The 19334-nt window shown below is 45.8% G+C and overlaps 1 protein-coding gene across 1 annotated transcript in view; it reads left to right on the top strand.

Annotated features, from left to right (window-relative positions):
- Nucleotides 1–19334, top strand: part of MYH10 (myosin heavy chain 10) — a 139457-nt gene that overhangs the window by 88187 nt on the left and 31936 nt on the right. Inside the window, exons 15-22 of the mRNA XM_090291349.1 lie at nt 82–196; nt 13143–13336; nt 13428–13549; nt 15681–15750; nt 15835–15995; nt 16450–16558; nt 16653–16784; nt 17670–17876. Of these exons, the coding sequence (XP_090147475.1) occupies nt 82–196; nt 13143–13336; nt 13428–13549; nt 15681–15750; nt 15835–15995; nt 16450–16558; nt 16653–16784; nt 17670–17876 (1110 nt within the window). The remainder of the gene's footprint in view (nt 1–81; nt 197–13142; nt 13337–13427; nt 13550–15680; nt 15751–15834; nt 15996–16449; nt 16559–16652; nt 16785–17669; nt 17877–19334) is intronic.

The raw sequence follows: 19334 nt of genomic DNA on the forward strand, positions 1-19334 counted from the left end.
TTGCTCCGTGGACATTTGTGGGTGAGTCTTTAAATGTTTCTTGGTTGTTGTTGTTTTTTGTCTGGCTCTGGCCCGGGCCAGGTGGACTACAAAGCGGACGAGTGGCTGATGAAGAACATGGACCCTCTGAACGACAACGTGGCCACGCTCCTGCACCAGTCATCAGACAGATTCGTCGCCGAGCTTTGGAAGGATGGTAAGAATGTGCTTCTGTTTGTGACGAAGACTGGCCAGAATCATTTACAATTAAGGATTAGATATGGTTATCTTACATATATCTGTGCATCTATATCAATAGTTTACTTTAAAACTCTTTCCCTAGAGCAGGGCTGCCGTTGTATCGGAACTTTCAGAGTACTTGGGCAACAGGACATCTGCCTTCTTGGGTGGATGCGGTGGGGGGTGGGAAACACTCTAGGCTTAGAGACATAAAGAAGTGCACATGTGCCTCAGGCCACCCTGGTCCCCGCTGGGTTATAATCCAAGGGTACTGAGACACAGGCCTGCGAAGCCCTGAGCGCTTTCTCTGTGGCAGACGGGGCAGCTGAGCGGCGTCCAACACACGGGCACACACACAGAGTGACTGACGAGAGCACCCAGATGCCTGCCTGCGGGTCAGTTTCTGTTTCCTCAAATCCTCATAGTTCTTTTTTACGTGAACCTCAGAAGGTTCTGACGATTTTTTTTATCATAGACTAGAAAGCTTTACTAGTACCAGAGACACACGCATGCATCGTGGGATCGAGCTTAGCTCTCAGCACTCCACTTCCTCCTGATTGCGTCCCACTTCTGCGCTCGGCCACCCGTCAGGCAGGGCCGTAGCCCCAGATCTGCCCCTTGGGAAGCCTTGACCCCGAGGCCAGGCCTGTTCAGTAGCCTGGCTCACGTCTACGTTTTCTGTAGCAAATCAAGAGCTTGTAATCTAGCCCTCTTCTCAGAGGGAGAGAGAAAAAAATACAGAAGACAGAAAAGAAGGGTTTAGGCATCTGGGGCAAAAGGAAAGAGAATGAGAAGAATGAACACAGAGAGAGTGAGTAGGGGAAAGATAAGCGTGTCAGCGATAATCCAGTCAAGGACGACCCTGTACATCAGACCTAGTCAGTACAGGCACACGTGCGTGTATGTGTCCTGGGAGGAGACCGTGTGCCTGCTACTGTAAAAGGAGAGGTTTGGGAAACACGTTAGGTTTCCACCAAGTAAAACAGAAGCTTTTTCTCTTCGTGCCTTGGGCTGAAAGTTCAAACGATGCTGAATGTCATGTACTTGCAATGACCTGGTCAGTCGGGGGTGCTGCATGAGGAGGAGGAGGAGAGGAGGAGGAGCCTCACACCACATTTGCAGCGCCTCCATGGCAAAGGGACTCCTGGCCCTGTGGCTGTGAACTGTTAGGATGGAACGTGAGAAACTGGAACCAGAGCCGAAGGACGACTCTGAGTGCCAGTTGCCGTAGGGTATCCCCAGGAGCTAGAGGAAGCAGCACAGGGGCGTCGGAGATGCGCATGGGCAGTGCCACAGAGAGGAGAGGAAGGGGCAGCGCTGCCGGTCGTGAATACTCGCATTGTTAGGCGGCAGTTCTGCTGTGACTGGGTTGGGCGCGACGTGGGTCAGCTCCCCATGGTCCCCCCCTCCTGGCGCTCCTCTTACATCTTAGTGCACAGGAAGGGGAGGGAGACGTGGAGACACGTGAGAGTACCAAGGACACGTGGGGAGCGCCATGCAGACGGTACGGAATGAGCTTTCAGCAGTGGGCAACAGGAGGAAGGGGCTATCTTTTTCTTGGGGTGCTAAGGTAAAATGTCGTGGAGGAGGAGGCAGTTTTCCTTGTCTTTGAAAGATAATAATTTGTTGATACCTAAGGGAAACTGGCATTTACTGAGAACTTAACTATGTGCCGGCAGTTTTCAGCACTAATTTATGAGCGGAGTGAAGCTGGCATGGGAGAAGGGGTTGAGCAGCTGGAGTGAGTGATCACAGGACAGAAGTGGGAAGTCACAGCCCAGGGGAAGTGTCCCCTTCCAGCTTTAGAGCGGGGCTGGGACGAAAGGGTGTGGGCAGGAGGTGAGCCCAGGTGGCGGAGAAGCCTGATTGCCTGTCTCAATGTACTTGACTTTATTGAATAAACAGCTTCAGTTGGTTTGTGAGCCAGGCTCGGTGAGAGGGTATGAACTTGAAGCAGCAGAACTGGCAGTCGTTGGCCGGCTGGACTGGTGTGAAAGAACCTCGAGGTGGCCATGGAAGGAAGGAAGGAAGGAAGAAAGGAAACTGGCATTTGTACTCTTGGAGCCTCAAAAACTGATTTTCTTTTCATTTTGAAGGAGAGATGCAGGTATTTGAGAAATTAAAGATAGTAGTAAAAAAAATTAGGTGTCCTGAGTTTACATACTGGTTCTGATGTTGTGAACCACTATGACTCTTATTTTTAAATCTCTTAACCCAAAATGATATGTGGAAACACCTGTGGAGCATCTGACCCATTCATCCAACATACACACGTAACCATGTGCACCATGGTCATAATCTGTGAGGTCTGTTGTACTTGGGTGAGGAAGGACGTGGCCCTGCCCTTCAAGAGCTCGCAGTCTGCGGACAGCTGGAAGCCCAGGCTGTGCGCAGATGCAGTCAGAGGACTGTGCGGGCCTCCAGCATGGCGCCTGGCTTCCGTGACCCGCCCCCCTCTTCTCCTCCAACCCCATGTCCTGCCGTCCCCGGCATGGGAGAGCCTTTGGCAGCAGTGGGTCTGAGGCGTCAGGGATCAGATTTGACCAGCACGGATACAGGTGGGGCTGCAGCCCTGCCGCACATGGCATGCCCTACGGGCAGGACCGGGGCTGGGGAGCATTCCCCTGCCTTTCTGTGCTTCCATGGCTGCGGAGATGCGACTCATTTGATTCCAGAGACATGGCGTGAAAATGCTCCCAGCCTTGCCAAGCTCCTTCCATCCCAGCCCAAGCGTGTCTGTCTGTATTTAGTCCACAGCTCGGACCCCAGAGTGCCCAGCCTGTTGTCGCCCTTGCCTTTCTGCAGATAGGTGCTTGGGAGCCTCTGTGGCCACTTGTGTCACAATAGACTGATGGAAATCTTCCCTGCACCAGGTTTGATTGGACTGTGCTAGCAACCGCTCTAGAGTACTCTCTCATGTCTGCTCTCCTGATAATGCTACTAGGGGGACAGTTATTCGGTGTCATCTGAGTGACAGGATCTCAGAGGTCACTCACTGTCGGGGGAGGGGCAGGCAGAGAATGGTGTGCTTATCCGATTTTGAGGACTGTTCCGTACAAAGGTTTGAGGAGGGTGCAAGGGTAGAGAATTCTTCACCGCTCACTCTGCATGTAGAAGTCACTTGGGAAAAGGGTAGCTTTTTCTCCAGGAAAAGAAAATAGCCCTTTTCTACTTTTATAACCACACAAATGCAAAAGCAGAAAATAGCGGAGTGGCTGTGAATGTATGACTGACTATATTTTAAGGAGTATAGTTTGTCTGTGAAGGTGCCATACCTTGAAAGAAAGCATTATGTGTTGAAATAAACTTTGCGTTAGGGTTTTACAGAGTTTTCTCAAGGCCAAACCAGGAGAAATCAGATTTTTTGGTGGCAGCCCTGCCCTAGAGATTCATAGTGCCCTGCTTTCCGCTAAAAGATGTTTTGGGATCTCTACCAGCTGCACAGGACTTCTTGCCACTTCTTGGGGCTTATATACAGAAAAAAAAAAAACCCTAAAGATTGCATTTGTTAATGTAAATGTGCCTCTTTGGGTGTTTTTAGGAGGAATGGTATGATCAAGTATCATCTTACTTAAGATTTTAAAGTTATTTTAACATTTTACTGCAACTGAAGTTGAATTTTGTTTTTCCTTAATGGTAGTTACCTATCTCTTAGTAATTATATTTGAAGTAAATCGTATTTCCGAAGTCTGTATTGGAAGTAAAATTACACAGCAGTATAAATTTTGACAGTAAAAGCCACTCATATATACATTTACCAGAGTGCTCTGATTTACAGCAGCCTTGTCCTACTTTGTTAACTGCAAGGTCATTTTATGAAGGACAACCGCACAGTACCTTATATAACGCTTAAAATTTCATCCTGCATTTACATGGGGGTAATCATTTAACATTGTTGTGATAAAATGTTCACATCTGGAATTGGGAATATGCATTTTTTATTCAGATTAAGTTTATTTTATAAGGAACTGTGTCCAAATGTGCAGATTTTGTAAATGGTAATGTTTGCATGGGATCTCCCCTGGACTGGCTACTTTGGTAGCCCGAGTTCAAAGTTTACTTGTGATGTCGAATGTCTTGCACACTAACTGAAGTGTTTGTGTATTTGCTCTTCTGTCCTCCTGTTTTTGCTGTTTCTCTGCTTTAGAGATTCAGAATATTCAGAGAGCTTCTTTCTATGACAGTGTTTCTGGTCTTCATGAGCCACCAGGTGAATGTATAAAGCCTGTAGGTCTTCCGAAGCAGAAGGGTTCTAAGCCCACAGGAAGAACTTGCAGGGGGGCTGGCAGGGGGGCCTGGGAGGGCAGGGCAGGCGGGGGCGGGGCTGGTTTCTGGGTTTCTGCTTTTGTTTTGCTCATAGACCTGCATGAACCTTTCATTTCATGCTCAGTTTTATTCTACTTCAAGGCAACTGTTTGAGTGCATCAGCAGTCCAACCGCTACTGCCTCCTCATTGCTTCTTACTTTACGCACAGCCTGACAGCACTGCGTTGTAGAAGGTGTGTCACTGCCTCTTCCCACAGTGCCATTTTGATACACAGTCCTCTAAGGGAATTGTTAGGAATTGATCGACTCAATAATGTCTTTTTTGTCTTTGAGGTCCCTTTAAATTTTCAACTCTAAGAAATTCCAAAGAGGAGTTTTTTCTTTAAGTCATTAACATTTTGTGAACAAATAAGTTCATACTTATCTCCCATGTGTGGGTCTCATCATTATACCTTTTGTTTGGGATTTATGTGCATATCTAGCTACTCGGCTTTTTCTTTTGAACTGGAGTAATGAAACTGTTTACAAGGCTTGATATCTGTAAGGCAACAGAGTGGACGGTGGTAGAATTTGTACATTGAACGTGAAATTGAGCTCCAAATGTGTGGGCCTTGTGGTCTGAATCCTCAGCCCTGTTTTAAAATACAGCCTAACTATGGCTAGTGGTCCCCCCAAAAAGCTCAATATAAAATGACTATCACTCAGCCTTCCAGTTTTTTAGTGAACTTATCACATAGTGAAATTCAAAACTGCAGCCCAAGTCATCTTATTAAATTGCCCTTTATAATTTTTGGACCATGGTAATGCTGAGATCTGTATCCAACTAAAAATTTTTTTTAAAAAATATGTTGGAGGAATGCACTCATTTTCATCCAAGTAAAGATTCCTGCCATCAATTCTAGTTCAGACTATGTAAAAAGTGATTACAAGCATTGGGGGTGGGGAGTCAGGGAGATAGGGAGTGCCAGAGATTAATCCATGACCTGGAATGGATATTCCACCGAAGAACTCCGAAGGAAGAAATCTTCAAACTCAGTCACCTTTGGCCTTGGGAGAACTGGCAAAGCTGAGTCAGTCAGGAGGGGAGGCAAGAGCTAGGAGGTAGTTTTAAATTTATGGTCTGCCTGTGACCTGTGCTTTGTTTAGGTTAGTGCTTGATCTTCTGGACTTTCTCCCAATGTAGAGTGCCCTCTTTAAATGAATTCCCTTTACATCTTAGATTTCTAATTGTTTAAGGGAATTCCGGGTGTGAGCTCTTTGAGAGCCGGGGCAGCGCCTGTTTTTGCTCACCGTCATTTCCGCAGCACCTGGCACGAACAGGCGCAGCATCCACAAGTCTCTGAGTGGGGGGACCTGATGGGGGTGGGTGTTCCACACCCGCTTTCCCTGTGCTACAGCTTCACCCCGCTTGCCCGCTGCGGCCTTCCCCTCTCCTGCAGGGCAGGTGCTCTTCCTTGTGGGTCATGGTCTTCAGGGGGTATGGACAGGTCTTTCCTGTGCCAGCAGGACCAAGGGCGGAGCCACTCTTAGGGGGCATCCTTCTGGCAGGGACCTCACCCTGGTTTCACCTTGGCACTGAAAATGTGCCTGTTGTCTCTCCCGGAGCGGTGTCCTTCTGTTGAGTTACTCAGCAGAACTGAGTATCAGGAGTCTCGATCTCTCTCTCCTTAGAGGGCCTTCCACCCACCGAAGCCGAACACGGTCTTTAACGTGTGATGTGTTTCTACAGCAGACGTCTTCCTCCTCAATGTGTATCCATGGATCCAACCCCCAGGTAACAGGTTTGATGTGAAACGTGGGCTTCTCAGAAGACAGTGTTAGGAAAATAGCATTATGAAGAACACGAAGGCTTTTGAGAGACTGGGACAAAGAGAGGTTTCCAAAAGCATGAGAGGAACAGAACTCCTGGAAGCAAAATAAGGAGGTCGTACAAGTTTGTGTTACAAACCAAAGGACTGTTTTCTTCCAAATATAAGTCTAGACGTCTGAGAGAACTCGTAATGGAAGATGCAAGCACACTGGGCCAGCAAAGAGGGATTGTGACCTCACAGTTGTATGTGGGGTGTTTCGATTCCAAGGGTCTGTGCTAGGCTCTCTCTGTGGCTTCAGTCCTGATCCAAGCTGCGGGGCTAATCTGCCCTGACGCGCGTGTCCACACAGGGTCTGCTTCCCAGGGTAGCGCCAGGAGAGGCTTTCTGAGCCGTCATGAGCGCCGGAGGCCGCTGACATCTGACAGGGGCCACCAGAGAAAATGTGAGAAGTACGTGAAGCAAGTTTTAGTTGCTGATACCGAAGTCCCTCGCCCCATTTCCATCTTTCATAGAAGCACCACCTGAATGGTGGTCACAGCAGTTCAGGGAGACGGAGAGTCCAGGAGAGGGTGGCCACTGCTGTGGGACAGCCTCCCCGGCTGCCGCCACTCCTCCAGGTCCTCCTCTCCTGACATCCGCTGAGTGCCCACCTACCGCCTTGCTGTCTGTCAGGGAAAGGCTTCGCCGGAGCCATGCTTCAGACTAGGAAACTCCAAAGCTTGAAACCAGTCTTTTTTTTTTTTCTGTCCCAGTAAGTCATTAAAGGAAGTTCTACTTAGATTGACATAGCATGACTGGTAAAATGGTAGTTTAATTTCCTTATAGATTATTATATCAGTTGGTTATAAACCTCTATTTTTAGTACTATTTTAGGATCTGTGGTTTAGGTCTGACACAGCGTAAGTGCTTAGTTCAGTTGTCCTCGCTTTCAGTAGATGAAGGCTTTTTGTTCTTGCTGCCGTCAGGTCTGCTCCTCCATATTTTATTGTGAGTCTTAATAGGAGTTGGGAGCTCCAGGAGAAGCAGCTTTCAGGTACTGCAGCTTGAGTTCCTGAGGTCAGATGGGGACAGTGACACTTGGTTCTCAGGGTTCTTGTGAATATCACACACGGCAACGTGAGCCTGCACCTGGCACACAGGATGTGCCCAAATACGTGGCATCTGGCGCTGCACTTGCTGCGGCTGCTCCGCAGCTGTTGCAGTTGCTAGTGTGCCCCTGTTGCTGTTGTAACTGTTTAAAACAAAATCAAGTCGTGTCTGTTTCCTTGGCTATTATTAAATGCAAGTCCACTTGCATGCACAGTGCCCCAGGCCAAGCTGATCAGCAGTCCTGCTGCGCTGCCCAGCGCCGGCATGAATTAAGTAGCTGGGACCTGCCAAGGAGAGTAAGCGAGAGCAGGAGTGGATGAATGGGCTTCCTGTTCGCCCAGCAGCTTTGGCTTCTGCAGGGGATGGGACAGTACAGATGAGGGAGGAAAAGGAGACAAGTTCAAGTTCAACTTAACACTGGTGCTTGGGAGAAGGAATACTGCTGTCAACCTCTGGACTTCCTGCAGTTTCCCTAAAGATTTCCAAATATTGTAGAACAATTAACAGTTATGTAAGCATTGTAAATGTGTTCTTACTGTGTCATAGGAACATTATGGAGATATTCTGTTTGACGTTAAGATTGTTTCTGGGAATTGATAGCAGCTAAGTATTTGTTTCTGACTTTGGTTTTAACTGCTAGTTACATTTTAGTGTATGTTAGAGTAGGATTGTCTTCATTGGTTTAAATGAATATTGAGAACATGCTGTGTGCCTAGAATGGTGCCAGGTACCAGAGGCCTTTTGAAGGGGTATTTGATGGGGTTTTTATTTATCATCATCTGGCTATTAAAATTAACATTAAAGTAAGTTTTTCTCCCTTTTTTTGGTTTTTAGCTATATTAACTGCAGTGAGTTTTGGAAGAACTGGCTTAAATACTTTAAATTAAACTTGGGAACACCAGTGTTTTGGCCCATGCACTGATTTGAAGAACATGAAAATCTCATATACCTCTTGTCTCCTGCGGTTGTAGGCCAGCTAAGCGTTCTGGCACTAGTCAATGTCATTCCTTATTTTTTAAAAACTGTTAATAATGATAGTTTTATGAGCTAGATTATCACAAATTGCATTTTTGTTCTTTTAAACTAATATGCCCTTACAGATTGCAGGTCTGTGGAGCTCATCAGATTTCTCACTGTCCAAATAGGTTTTCGTAGGTTAACAAATTAAGTGTTTGCATAAAATGCTTTGAAATCTTTTCAGGCTACTGGGCAACCAGGCAATGAATCACAGTGCCCGCCAGTAGCCATGACCAGGCTCTCCCGGTACCTGGGATGGAAGGGTTTGTAGCAGGGAGACAAGCAGAGTTGTTCTCTGCCCAGAAACCGTGGGCCGTGAGCCACTCGGAGGCTTGCGCAGCGGCAGTAGGTCCTGGAAGGAGCAGTGGTGTCTGTTGCAAGTTGCTCCTAAAATCTTGTCTTTGCATTTTTCTCTGATTCCTGTTTGAGCCATTTTCAACAAGAAAGCATTTTTGTAAAATAGTGGTTATAGTCTTGAATTTTTTATTTTTTATTTTAATTTTATTTTTTTAGTGAAACCACATATTATTAGTGTGGCCCAAATCATTGAATGCAGTTCCCAAAGTGTGTTTTACCCACAAGATAATTTCGCTCATTGGTGGAAGTTAACCCTAAGTTTAAATTTTTGAATTAAAAAAAAAAGAACCAAATGTCCAAAGCATGCTGAATGTTGAGCTTTGAATTACCTTTATTAAAAATAAATTGAAAATCAGGTGCATTATGATTCTGTTTTCTGGTTATTATTGTAAAAAGCAGTTCCCGCTGGGGCCTGCCTTGTTAGACCACCGTCACGTTGTGAGAAGAGCAGGCCAGAGATCTACAACCCAGTGTGCAGCGTCCCCACACAGTAGGCACAGTGCCTCCTCCATTATGGTGCGGGTGACTTGTTTTGGGGGTAATTTTGTGTTCATCCAACAGATATTAAATAGATTAATTCAATAGCTACATGTGCTGGGCACCACGTTCAGGCCAGCATTGGGCGCAGGGGGAGGCAGAAGAAGTAGTCTAAGCCGGTAGGCAGAGGGGTGCGGAAACACCAGGGGGTGGCTCCCCGGGCCCTGCTTATGTTAGACGCTGGACAAGCGTCCAGGGGAAGCTCCGACAGCAAGAAGATACACAGAATGGAGTGAAGTGGTCCCGAGGATCTGGCCTAGGTGGTTTGAAGCAGAGCCTGGAGGCAGGTGGAAATCAGAGCCTCAGAACAGGTAGCTGGGTAAAGAAGGGAGGCTAAAGCCTTTGAGCGTTTGCCAGAATCGCTAGGAGGAGGGGTCTGCATTCTAGGCACAGAGAGAAGGACGGAGACTCGAGGGTCCTGCTCCGGCCTGTGTGGGAATATGGCAAGGGAGGTACCTAAACTGAGTAGTGGAATGTTTTGCGGGCACCCCCAATCCTGAGCTGGGGCACACTAGCTGCATTTCACAGCAGAAGACACTGAGGCTTGGAGCAGTCCGGTAACTTGCCTCCAGATCCCACAGCTCTGAGTGGCGGTGTTTCTGACTCCTGAGTTGAGTTCATTGCTGTGTTAGATTACTGGGCTCAGTTATTTGGACCATGTCCTGTAAGCTGTCAGAGAAAATGAAGGATTTTACTTATAGGAATAAGTAGCATGTTGTTTAGTTTTGTCTTTTAGAACCATTTGTTCTTCGTTACTCTGGGACCCGAGGCAAACATGCAGAGACCATCGTGGCGGCAGGGGGAGAGCAGGAACGGGAGAGTGAGGCCAGGGGAAGGAGCCAGTTAGCAGGTTATTGCAGGAGCCAGGTGAGAGGTTAGAGCCCAATCTAGGGCAGTGGACAGGCGAGGATGAATCGAAGACACTTGGAAGTTTGGCCTGACCGATGGCTGAGCAGCTGGATGTGAGAGGGATCGAGTCTGGCTCCTGCTTTCTAGGTTGAGTAAAGGTGGTCACATCTGTGTAGGAAATCGGGGTGGGGGGGCAGGATAGAGGTGGGGCAGAGGACGTCCTCTAGTTTGGGGAATTGGTCTTCTGTCCTCCCACCCCTCGTTCTCCTTGTCTAGCTCTTGCTGCTCTCCCCAGCTCCCTGGGGCTTGCTCCCAGGCCTTGGGTCTTTCCATTCGCCCTGTAGATGGTTTATTGGGTCGCATAACTTTAAACGCTAAGTCAGCACCTCCCAAATTCGCCTTCCTGGTGTAGACCCGTCTTCTTAGCAACAGACTGGAATGTCCACTTGATGTCTCATCTCCACCGTAATGTCTCCCAGGCACCCCAAACTTACATGGAGTTTGGATCCTGTCTTCCTACCCACAGAACCCACTTGTCCCCACCGTCCCAATGGCAGGCCCCACAAGCCACTGAGTTGCTCATGCCAAAATCCTAGGAGTTATTCTTGACATATCCCCTCCCTTGTTTTCCTATCAAGTTAATCATTAAAGCAAGTCAAGTCTCCCACCAAAATATGTTTTGAATTTTCCTTCTCTGTCTATCTCCTTTGTAATCTTACTAGTTCAAGCTACTCTCATCTTTCTTAGAACCTGGACTACTACCACAGTCAGCTCTCTGGTCTCCCCAACCTCTGCCCCGGGCCATTCTATATTTAGGAGCCAGAGGGAGTATCCCTTCTTCTCATAGGGCTTCACTGGCACCATCTGCTCTCACTTCTTCCTGCCGCTGGTCCTTCGCACGTGCTGTTCCCACTCTCCTGGCTCCTTCCTCCCTAACTGCCCATCTCTCTCACAGCATCTTGTTCTTTTCTTTCAGTGCATTTCTTACTTTGTAATTGTAAATGTATTTTATTTCCTTTATTCACTAACATGTATGTTTCAAGCCTGCTATATGACAGACATTGCTCTAGGTGCGAGAGATGCGATGTTGTAAAAGCGGGCCTGATAGGCACTTAACGAGAATTTGTGGAGGGCAGAGGTAGTTCTGGGTGGAGAGAACACAGGTGTTTTTGGTAACTGGTGCTGGGGAGTCAGGTGTAGCTAATTAAAGTCACAAGTGTAGTCACCCAGGAGGAGGCTGTGGCTTCAGAAAAGCAGGTCACATAACATATACCTGTACTTGCATCTTGCCTTAGTCCAGAAAGGATTTCAGGTGAGTTGAGTTCGGGCCCCTAGTGAGTGCCGTGATGTGCTGGGAAAGCAGAAGAGAAGTCATCAGAGGTAGACGGAGGTCAAAAAAGATGGAGTTCATACAAGAAGCCAGGAGACAGGTTTCAGAATGTTGCTGTGATGGGCAGCAGGTAAACGTACAGGGTCAGGAAAAACAAACGCTGCCGGGCTGTGCGCGCTTGCCCGGCCGCGGCCTGAGCAGTGTCAGGTGGCGGGGGGAGGGCGGGCTGCAGGCCAGGCTCCGCGTGCAAAGTTGGTGGGAGAGCTGAGGGCCTGCCTCTCCAGGAAGAAGCCTGGCTCTGAAGGGGCAGGAAGAAAAGGGAGCAGATGGAGTTTCAGAAAGCTCATTGTTGCATGGTGCACGCATGGTGGGGTTGGTGCTGTGTTTTGGCAGAGCAAGTCAAGGCGGACAGGTCAAAGGCGCAGGAGAGAAAAGCGGTCTCTTGAAGCGGATGGCAGACAGACTCTGGAGCACAAGCAGAAGCAGCTTTGACCTAAACCCCGAGTCCGGGGGCTTCACACAGGCTAATGGCACTACAGTGTGCATGCGCGGGCCTGGCAGCGAGTCCCATCTTATCCCCCTTCTCCCAGCATCCTGCGTAACTTGAAGTTACCTAACCTCCTGGGTCATGGTTTTCTCTTCTGTAAAAATCCCATTGGAAATCAAGCCTTGAACGAGATCTTGATCAGAAAGCACTTCGCACAGTGCCAGGTCCCCGTGTACCTTCTGTTCTGGGGAACAAATGAAAGAAATGGAGGTGGCCGTGAAAATTGAAAGGGGCATTAATAGGGTAGTTCAGTCGCTATTTTAAAATATTTCAGTAGGGTGTTTTGTTTGTTTAACAATTTTTATATGAGAGCATATTATGCACCAAGTGTGTAGGGCTAGCGACTGGCGCGCTTGTGTTGGACTTCCATGTATAATCCCATCATTAGAAGTGTTAGGTCTGTGTGGATAATGTAAAATGTCAGCTGCTCTAATAAGGGCAAAGCATCTGAGAAGTTTAACCATCATTAAACTTAGCGTAGGCACTGATTCCTTTTAGGAGACTCCTATTTTGTGTTCTTGCTGTTTAGTAAGTGTTATTCGTGCTTTGAGGAGAGAGCCAAAGTTTACTCGTTCCTAAATATCTGAACTGATGAATCTAATCTTCCTGCAACTTGAATGGCTTTTTTTACTGAAATTCTTATGACTAGCAAGAGATGACTCTGGTCCCCCATCCCTGAGCCATATTCATTAAGTGGACTTGTTTGTACAGTCATATAATTTTATGTACATCTTTATAAGCCATTTCCTATTCTGAGACTTGCCAGAGTATCAGTTTATGTATCAATAATGCCAGCCAGCAATCTCTCATTTACCAAATAATTGTGTATGTAACAGGCAAAATGTTATCAAAGACAGTGAATTCCCGGAGGTAGCGCAGCGGAAGGCATCTGCTGGTGCGCGGCGTGAAGCGGGCAGAGCGCCCCGGCATCCCGCCGTAGACGCGCGTGGCTGTTGGCTCCACGGCTTGCGCAGTGTCTGAGAATGCTGACCGCCCTGCCTCTACGGCGCCTCTCCTCATCCGTCCACAAAGCTTGTGCTGCTGCACTATCACTGTCTTCCCGCCCCCTGTGCAAGGGTCAGATCTGACTTCTCTTCCTTTTCCTTTTTATTCTCACCAGTGGATCGTATCGTGGGTCTGGATCAAGTCACTGGGATGACTGAGACAGCTTTCGGCTCTGCATATAAAACCAAAAAGGGCATGTTTCGTACCGTCGGACAGCTCTACAAAGAGTCGCTCACCAAGCTGATGGCCACTCTCCGCAACACCAACCCTAACTTTGTTCGCTGCATCATCCCAAATCACGAGAAGCGGGTATGTGTCAAGTGAAACCTAGGCGGCACTTAAAAGTGATCTGGGCCAGGTTGTAATGACTGAAGTATAAAACTCTCCTTTGCCTCATTAGGCTGGAAAACTGGATCCGCATCTGGTGCTGGATCAGCTGCGCTGTAACGGTGTCCTGGAAGGGATCAGAATCTGTCGCCAGGGGTTCCCCAACCGGATCGTTTTCCAGGAATTCAGACAGAGGTATTGCTAACGTTTACCTTTTTTCCGTATGTATCAAAGTTTATCTTAATATGCATGGAAACAGGGAGATAATGAGGAACTGCTGATCCTGCTCTCTGGGTAGTTTCGGTTTTCTTTTCCTGTGGGAAGGGATGGTCATTGTTACCTTTCCCGTTGGTCAGGAGCATCGAGGGCCAAATGTGCCGGTGACTGCTGTGGGGGCGCCAAAGACTGTCTCTGGGGTCCTGGTGTCATTGGGCAATAACCATTTAAGGCTGAGAACTTAGTTACCTCATTTAAACACTTCTGTCTGGGATTTAAATTTAAACATAATTATCTTTTAAGCTAAAATTATAAAAACACAGTCATGTGCCACATGACATTTTGACTGACGACAAGCCATATATGTGACAGGCCACATATACACAGATTACAATAAAGCTGAAAAAACTCCTATCACCTGGTGACCTCCCAGCCACTGTAAGGTCACAGCACAACACGTTACTCGTGTGTTTGTGGGGATGTGGGTATAAACGAACCTGCTGAGTTGCCATTTGTATAGAAGTGTGGCACGTACAATGATGTACAGTACAAAATACTTCATAATGTAATAAATGATTATAGGTTTATGTACTTAAATACTATACTTTTTATCGCTGTTTTAGAGTCTACTTTCTATTTGTTAAGAAAATGTTTGCTGCGAAACGGTGCCACATTTCGTTGGCAGCAGCCTCGTTCGTCTCATGTTTACCGGGTCTCTGATTACACCGTTTTCTCTGTACGTGATTTGGTCTCGTGCTGTGCACGCCTGTAGCCTGGGAGCACTAGGCTACACCATACAGTCCAGGTGTGTGGTGGGCTACACTATCCAGGCTTGTGTGTGTGCACTCTGATGTTCACACAACCCCAAAATCGCCTAGCAACACACTTCTCCTGTTAAGTGGTATATGACTCAATGAATATGTCTGTGCTTATGTGCAAATGTCTGTATTTTTTCTACGGTGTGTGCATGTGCGTACATGCACTTACAGTGCTTTTGCTGATACAGAGCAGGGAACAGGATAGATTAGAAAAGAAGGATAAAGGAAAGACAGAGGGGAGAACTATCCATAGACACGGATGCAATAGAAATTGATGAGGACACATGATGGGAGATTTATTTTTTAAATGTATCGTGTAATTTTCTTTAATATTTAGTTTGCTTTTTTCCTTTTCTCTCCTGGAAACTGGATTTTCAGTTGTGACAGCACTTGTTGTCCCATAGACCAAACAGGGCTGCAGGGCAGAGAAGGGCTCTTTCTCCCACGTTCCAGAGGAATCCAGTTGAGAAATTATTCTCATCCTTATTACAGGTTTGGGGCAAGCCCTTATTGTGGCCCCCATTGTATGATAAACAGTCTGGTAGATTTTTAGTTATTATGGATAGGGGAAAAGGAGTGTAATTGGCATCTGGAGTGCGAGGTTGATTGATATAATGAGGATTTATTCTTTAGTATAGCCAACTATCGATTTGCTCAACTTGATTTTTATTGAGGTGTAATCTACATAAAGTGCACAAATTTTTTTTTTTTTTCAATTATAGTTTATATTCAGTATTACTTGGTATTAGTTTTAGGTGTGGAGCATAGTGGTTAGATAATCAGTGCTTTACAAAGTGTTCCCCCCAATATTTCCAGGACCTGCCTGGCACCATACATAGCTATTATAAAGTGCACAGCTTAGTGACGATATGTACCCAGACCAGTGCTATTTTGAATGTCACCCTGGTGCTTTCAAATGTTCTAAACAGAGGCCTCTGAGCATTGCTGTCACCGCCTTTTCTGTTAAATAAATACCTACAAATCAGTGTACAAGGAGCCAGATTCCCCTTACATTTAAAGGATGCAAAAATTTGGGGTGGGGGATAAAAACATTTTTTAAAATACTCTGCTTTTATTCTTCTCTCCCACAATTTTTATACCTAGTCTTTGATGTGGGAGAATTAGCCTCATATTCATTTTGTTGCTTACTTTCAGAAATAGAAAATCTGGTTATCACCTAGTCACTTCTTACCTGTAATATTATTACCTCTTAGAGAAAGCAGAACTCACAGGTAGTAAGTAAACATTTTCACAAATTTTTACAAAAAATCTTTTGGCTGCTTTTCTTGCAGATATGAGATCCTAACTCCGAATGCTATTCCAAAAGGTTTTATGGATGGCAAACAGGCTTGTGAACGAATGGTAAGCTTTTCTTGATTTTTCTGGTTTGTGGGCTATTGATATCTTTTTCTGTAACAAAAAATAAACAAACTCTTTCTCTTTTAGATCCGAGCTTTAGAATTGGACCCAAACTTGTACAGAATTGGACAGAGCAAGATATTTTTCAGAGCTGGAGTTCTGGCACACTTAGAGGAAGAAAGGGATTTAAAAATCACTGACATCATTATCTTCTTCCAGGCTGTTTGCAGAGGCTACCTAGCCCGAAAGTAAGTGGGTGATCATGAAAGGGGGAGGAATGTTTCTCTTGTGACAGATCAAGGGAAAAAGGACATGGCTGATAAAGGAGAAATAATGCACACCAGCAAAGGGAACGAGAGGAGCCTGTCACACTGTGTTCATTGCCTCAGGAAAGAAGGGGACTTGCTCACACACAGGGGTATGCACGCGTATGCGTACGTGGGTCAGTGGCAGAACACTGTCAGGGCAGCATCTCTGAAGAAAGGACAGGGTGTCCGTGACACGTGCTTGGGGTCAGCCGGGCAGGCTCATGCACTCAAAGGGACTCGCGTAGGCAGTCCCACTTCCCTGTGTGGTTCGCCTGATCGATGTACTCATACCCTCAAGCCACATGAGAATGTTTGCCTTTGGCAGTGGTCTTATGGCAATAGCTATTGAGACACATTTTTCTTTACACAATAAATTTTTCTTACCACTCCTCAGGGCCTTTGCCAAGAAGCAGCAACAACTAAGTGCCTTAAAGGTCTTACAGCGGAACTGTGCCGCGTACCTGAAACTGCGACACTGGCAGTGGTGGCGCGTCTTCACGAAGGTGGGTTCCTGGGCTTCGTTCTGAGGAGCAGCGTTTCACCAGTAAGGGCCCGTAGGAAGGAGTTGTGATGATAAACTGCTTCATTTTGTCATAGGTGAAGCCACTCCTGCAAGTTACTCGCCAAGAGGAAGAACTTCAGGCCAAAGACGAAGAGCTGTTGAAGGTGAAGGAGAAGCAGACAAAGGTGGAAGGGGAGCTTGAGGAAATGGAGAGGAAGCACCAGCAGGTATGTGCAGGGCCTCCATCCGGGCGCACACCTCCCCAGGTGACGTGAGGGCTCCCGTTGATGTGCACCGACCACACCGTCTTACTTGGCGGGTGTTTTTCATTCCTGTCCAAAGCGTAGGCATCTGAGAACAGATGCGACAGATACCTCATGACACGGATTTGGTTTTATAGAAACCAAATCAACCTTACCTCTTGCATTTTTGCCTTTGCTATTCTTTGGGACACACAGTTGATCGTGTTTGCTATTAGGCATGTGTTCAACGCCCATTTTCAGTGAAACTCCCAGTAATCAATCACCTTCCCGTGACTGTTCATGAGGGAAACAGAAAAAAGTAACAGGATGAACTAGTACAAGGCCGCCACCTGCCTCTTCTTCAGCCACGGTGGTCTCGAATGAGTGTCCCTTTCCCAGGCAGCTGTCCTTTATGGACAGAGCTAGAGGCCCAGGAAGTGTTTATAGATGACAGTAACGGGATTATGGTGTTCAAGGCCAAAAAGATTCACAATGAAGGCCAAAGCCTAGCACTTGGTATCCAACAGCATTAGTACCCACCATGAACTTGACTGCACTTGAATGTTTTCCCTCTCCTGTTTTTCTGTCCCTTTGTAAGTTACCTTAATAGAAGAATGGGAATTCCTAAAATAGCATGAATTGAATACGTATTACTTTCAAGATAACCTGAGAGACAACAGAAACAACCAAAAGTGTTTTCATTTAGCTTATTTTGCTACAGCCAAAGACATATTTGAAAGTTTTGCCAGTAATGTTAATATATTTCTAACTTTGCGTTTCTCTGGTGAGGTGTATTGACCGCTGAAATCTTGAGTATCTGTGTATATACTGGGCACTGTCATAGTACTGGACCCTTTGTTGTGGTTGCAGCTTTTAGAAGAAAAGAATATCCTTGCAGAGCAACTACAAGCAGAGACTGAGCTCTTTGCAGAAGCAGAAGAGATGAGAGCGAGACTTGCTGCTAAAAAGCAGGAATTAGAAGAGATTCTACATGACTTGGAGTCTAGGGTTGAAGAAGAAGAAGAAAGAAACCAAATCCTCCAAAATGAAAAGAAAAAAATGCAAGCACATATTCAGGTATCTGATTTTATTTATTTATTTGTTTGTTTATTTATTTTTAGGAGTGTATTTGGGGTTATCTAGGTGAATCTATTGAATAAATAAAATTTCTGGGTTTGGATTCTTAAGGTGCATTTAGGGGCAAAAGGAATCTACGTTATAAGTTCCTACTCCTTTTATAGAATTTATTGGGATGACATTGGTTAATAAAATTACATAGGTTTCTAGTGTACAGTTCTGTATTACATCATGTGCAGATTGTATTGTGTGTTCACCACTCCCAAGTCACGTACCTACTCTTAAAAGATGACCATCATTCCAAGTGCACAAGTAACAGAGTTCCTTCAAACATAGATTCGTTGTTTTGAATAGGAATCTTTTACTGTTCTGACGTGGCATCTTACAGTATGCAAAGTGACTCAAAGTAGAAATCTCCCAGGGTCCATAGCCTTCTGTAGGGAACCTCATTTGTTCTTTGTGTTGTCACTAATATTTCTGCTGCTCACTCTGCTCATTAGATAGGCACCTACGAGGGGGTTTGGTTCACAAGAAATATTCAGCACGGATGCAGGAGGTGGCCAGGAGTTGGAATAAATCACTGAGCCCCTCCTGGTAGTTACTTTCTTACAGAGCTCAGACCGCACTCACAGGAAGCACAGCTGTCTCTGTGGTTGAATACCTGGACAGGTGAGGCAGCTAGTCCTCTGCCCGCACCTGGGCCGTCCTCCCCTCAGCCTCTCCAGGATGCTCTTGAGTGTCGGGGCATCTGTATCTGCTGCCGTTGCTTCAAGCTTACTTTCTTCCATGTCTCCCCCTTTTCTCTTACCCCATAACTTAGTGCAAAACACAGGCAATTCAGACGTTTGTCAAAACCACAAAAGATATATTATTTCCTTGGCTAATACCCGCTACAGTAAATCATCTGGACACTTTCCATTCTTCAACATAAACAGCTTTCAAATATTTCATAATAAATTAACGGAATATCACAAAAGCTATAAAAAGTGCATAACCTTTACTCTAGCAATTCTAAGTCTAGACTTTATTTTAAGATTAAATCAATGGAAGCCTTCTAATTATCTAACATTGGGGGATTATAAATCGTGGTAATGCTATACATTATAAATATAAATATGTTTATTTTCATGGGAATTCACAATAAGATCTACTTTAAGATATAAAACTTATAAATTTATATGTGTGATATTATATTGGAACATACAGAAGACCTGGAATAATATCCACCAACAACAGTGAGTTTTCCTTTGTGGCATTATCAACAGTTTTGATTTTCTTTTCTCTTTAAGAACATGTGTTCATTTCAGTAATATATTTTACTCATGTAGAGGATGGACAGCCAAATTCATTTGTAATCTCCCCAACCTGTTTTTTAATATAAAGTCTAAATTTCAACAACTTCAAATGAAATAACTTGCATTTCTCTACTCTCTTTAGGAAATCATATGTCCTTGTAGG

This window comes from Furipterus horrens, unplaced genomic scaffold (genome assembly GCF_987537825.1).
Source record: "Furipterus horrens unplaced genomic scaffold, mFurHor1.1.pri manual_scaffold_11, whole genome shotgun sequence".
Taxonomy (NCBI): Eukaryota; Metazoa; Chordata; class Mammalia; order Chiroptera; family Furipteridae; genus Furipterus; species Furipterus horrens.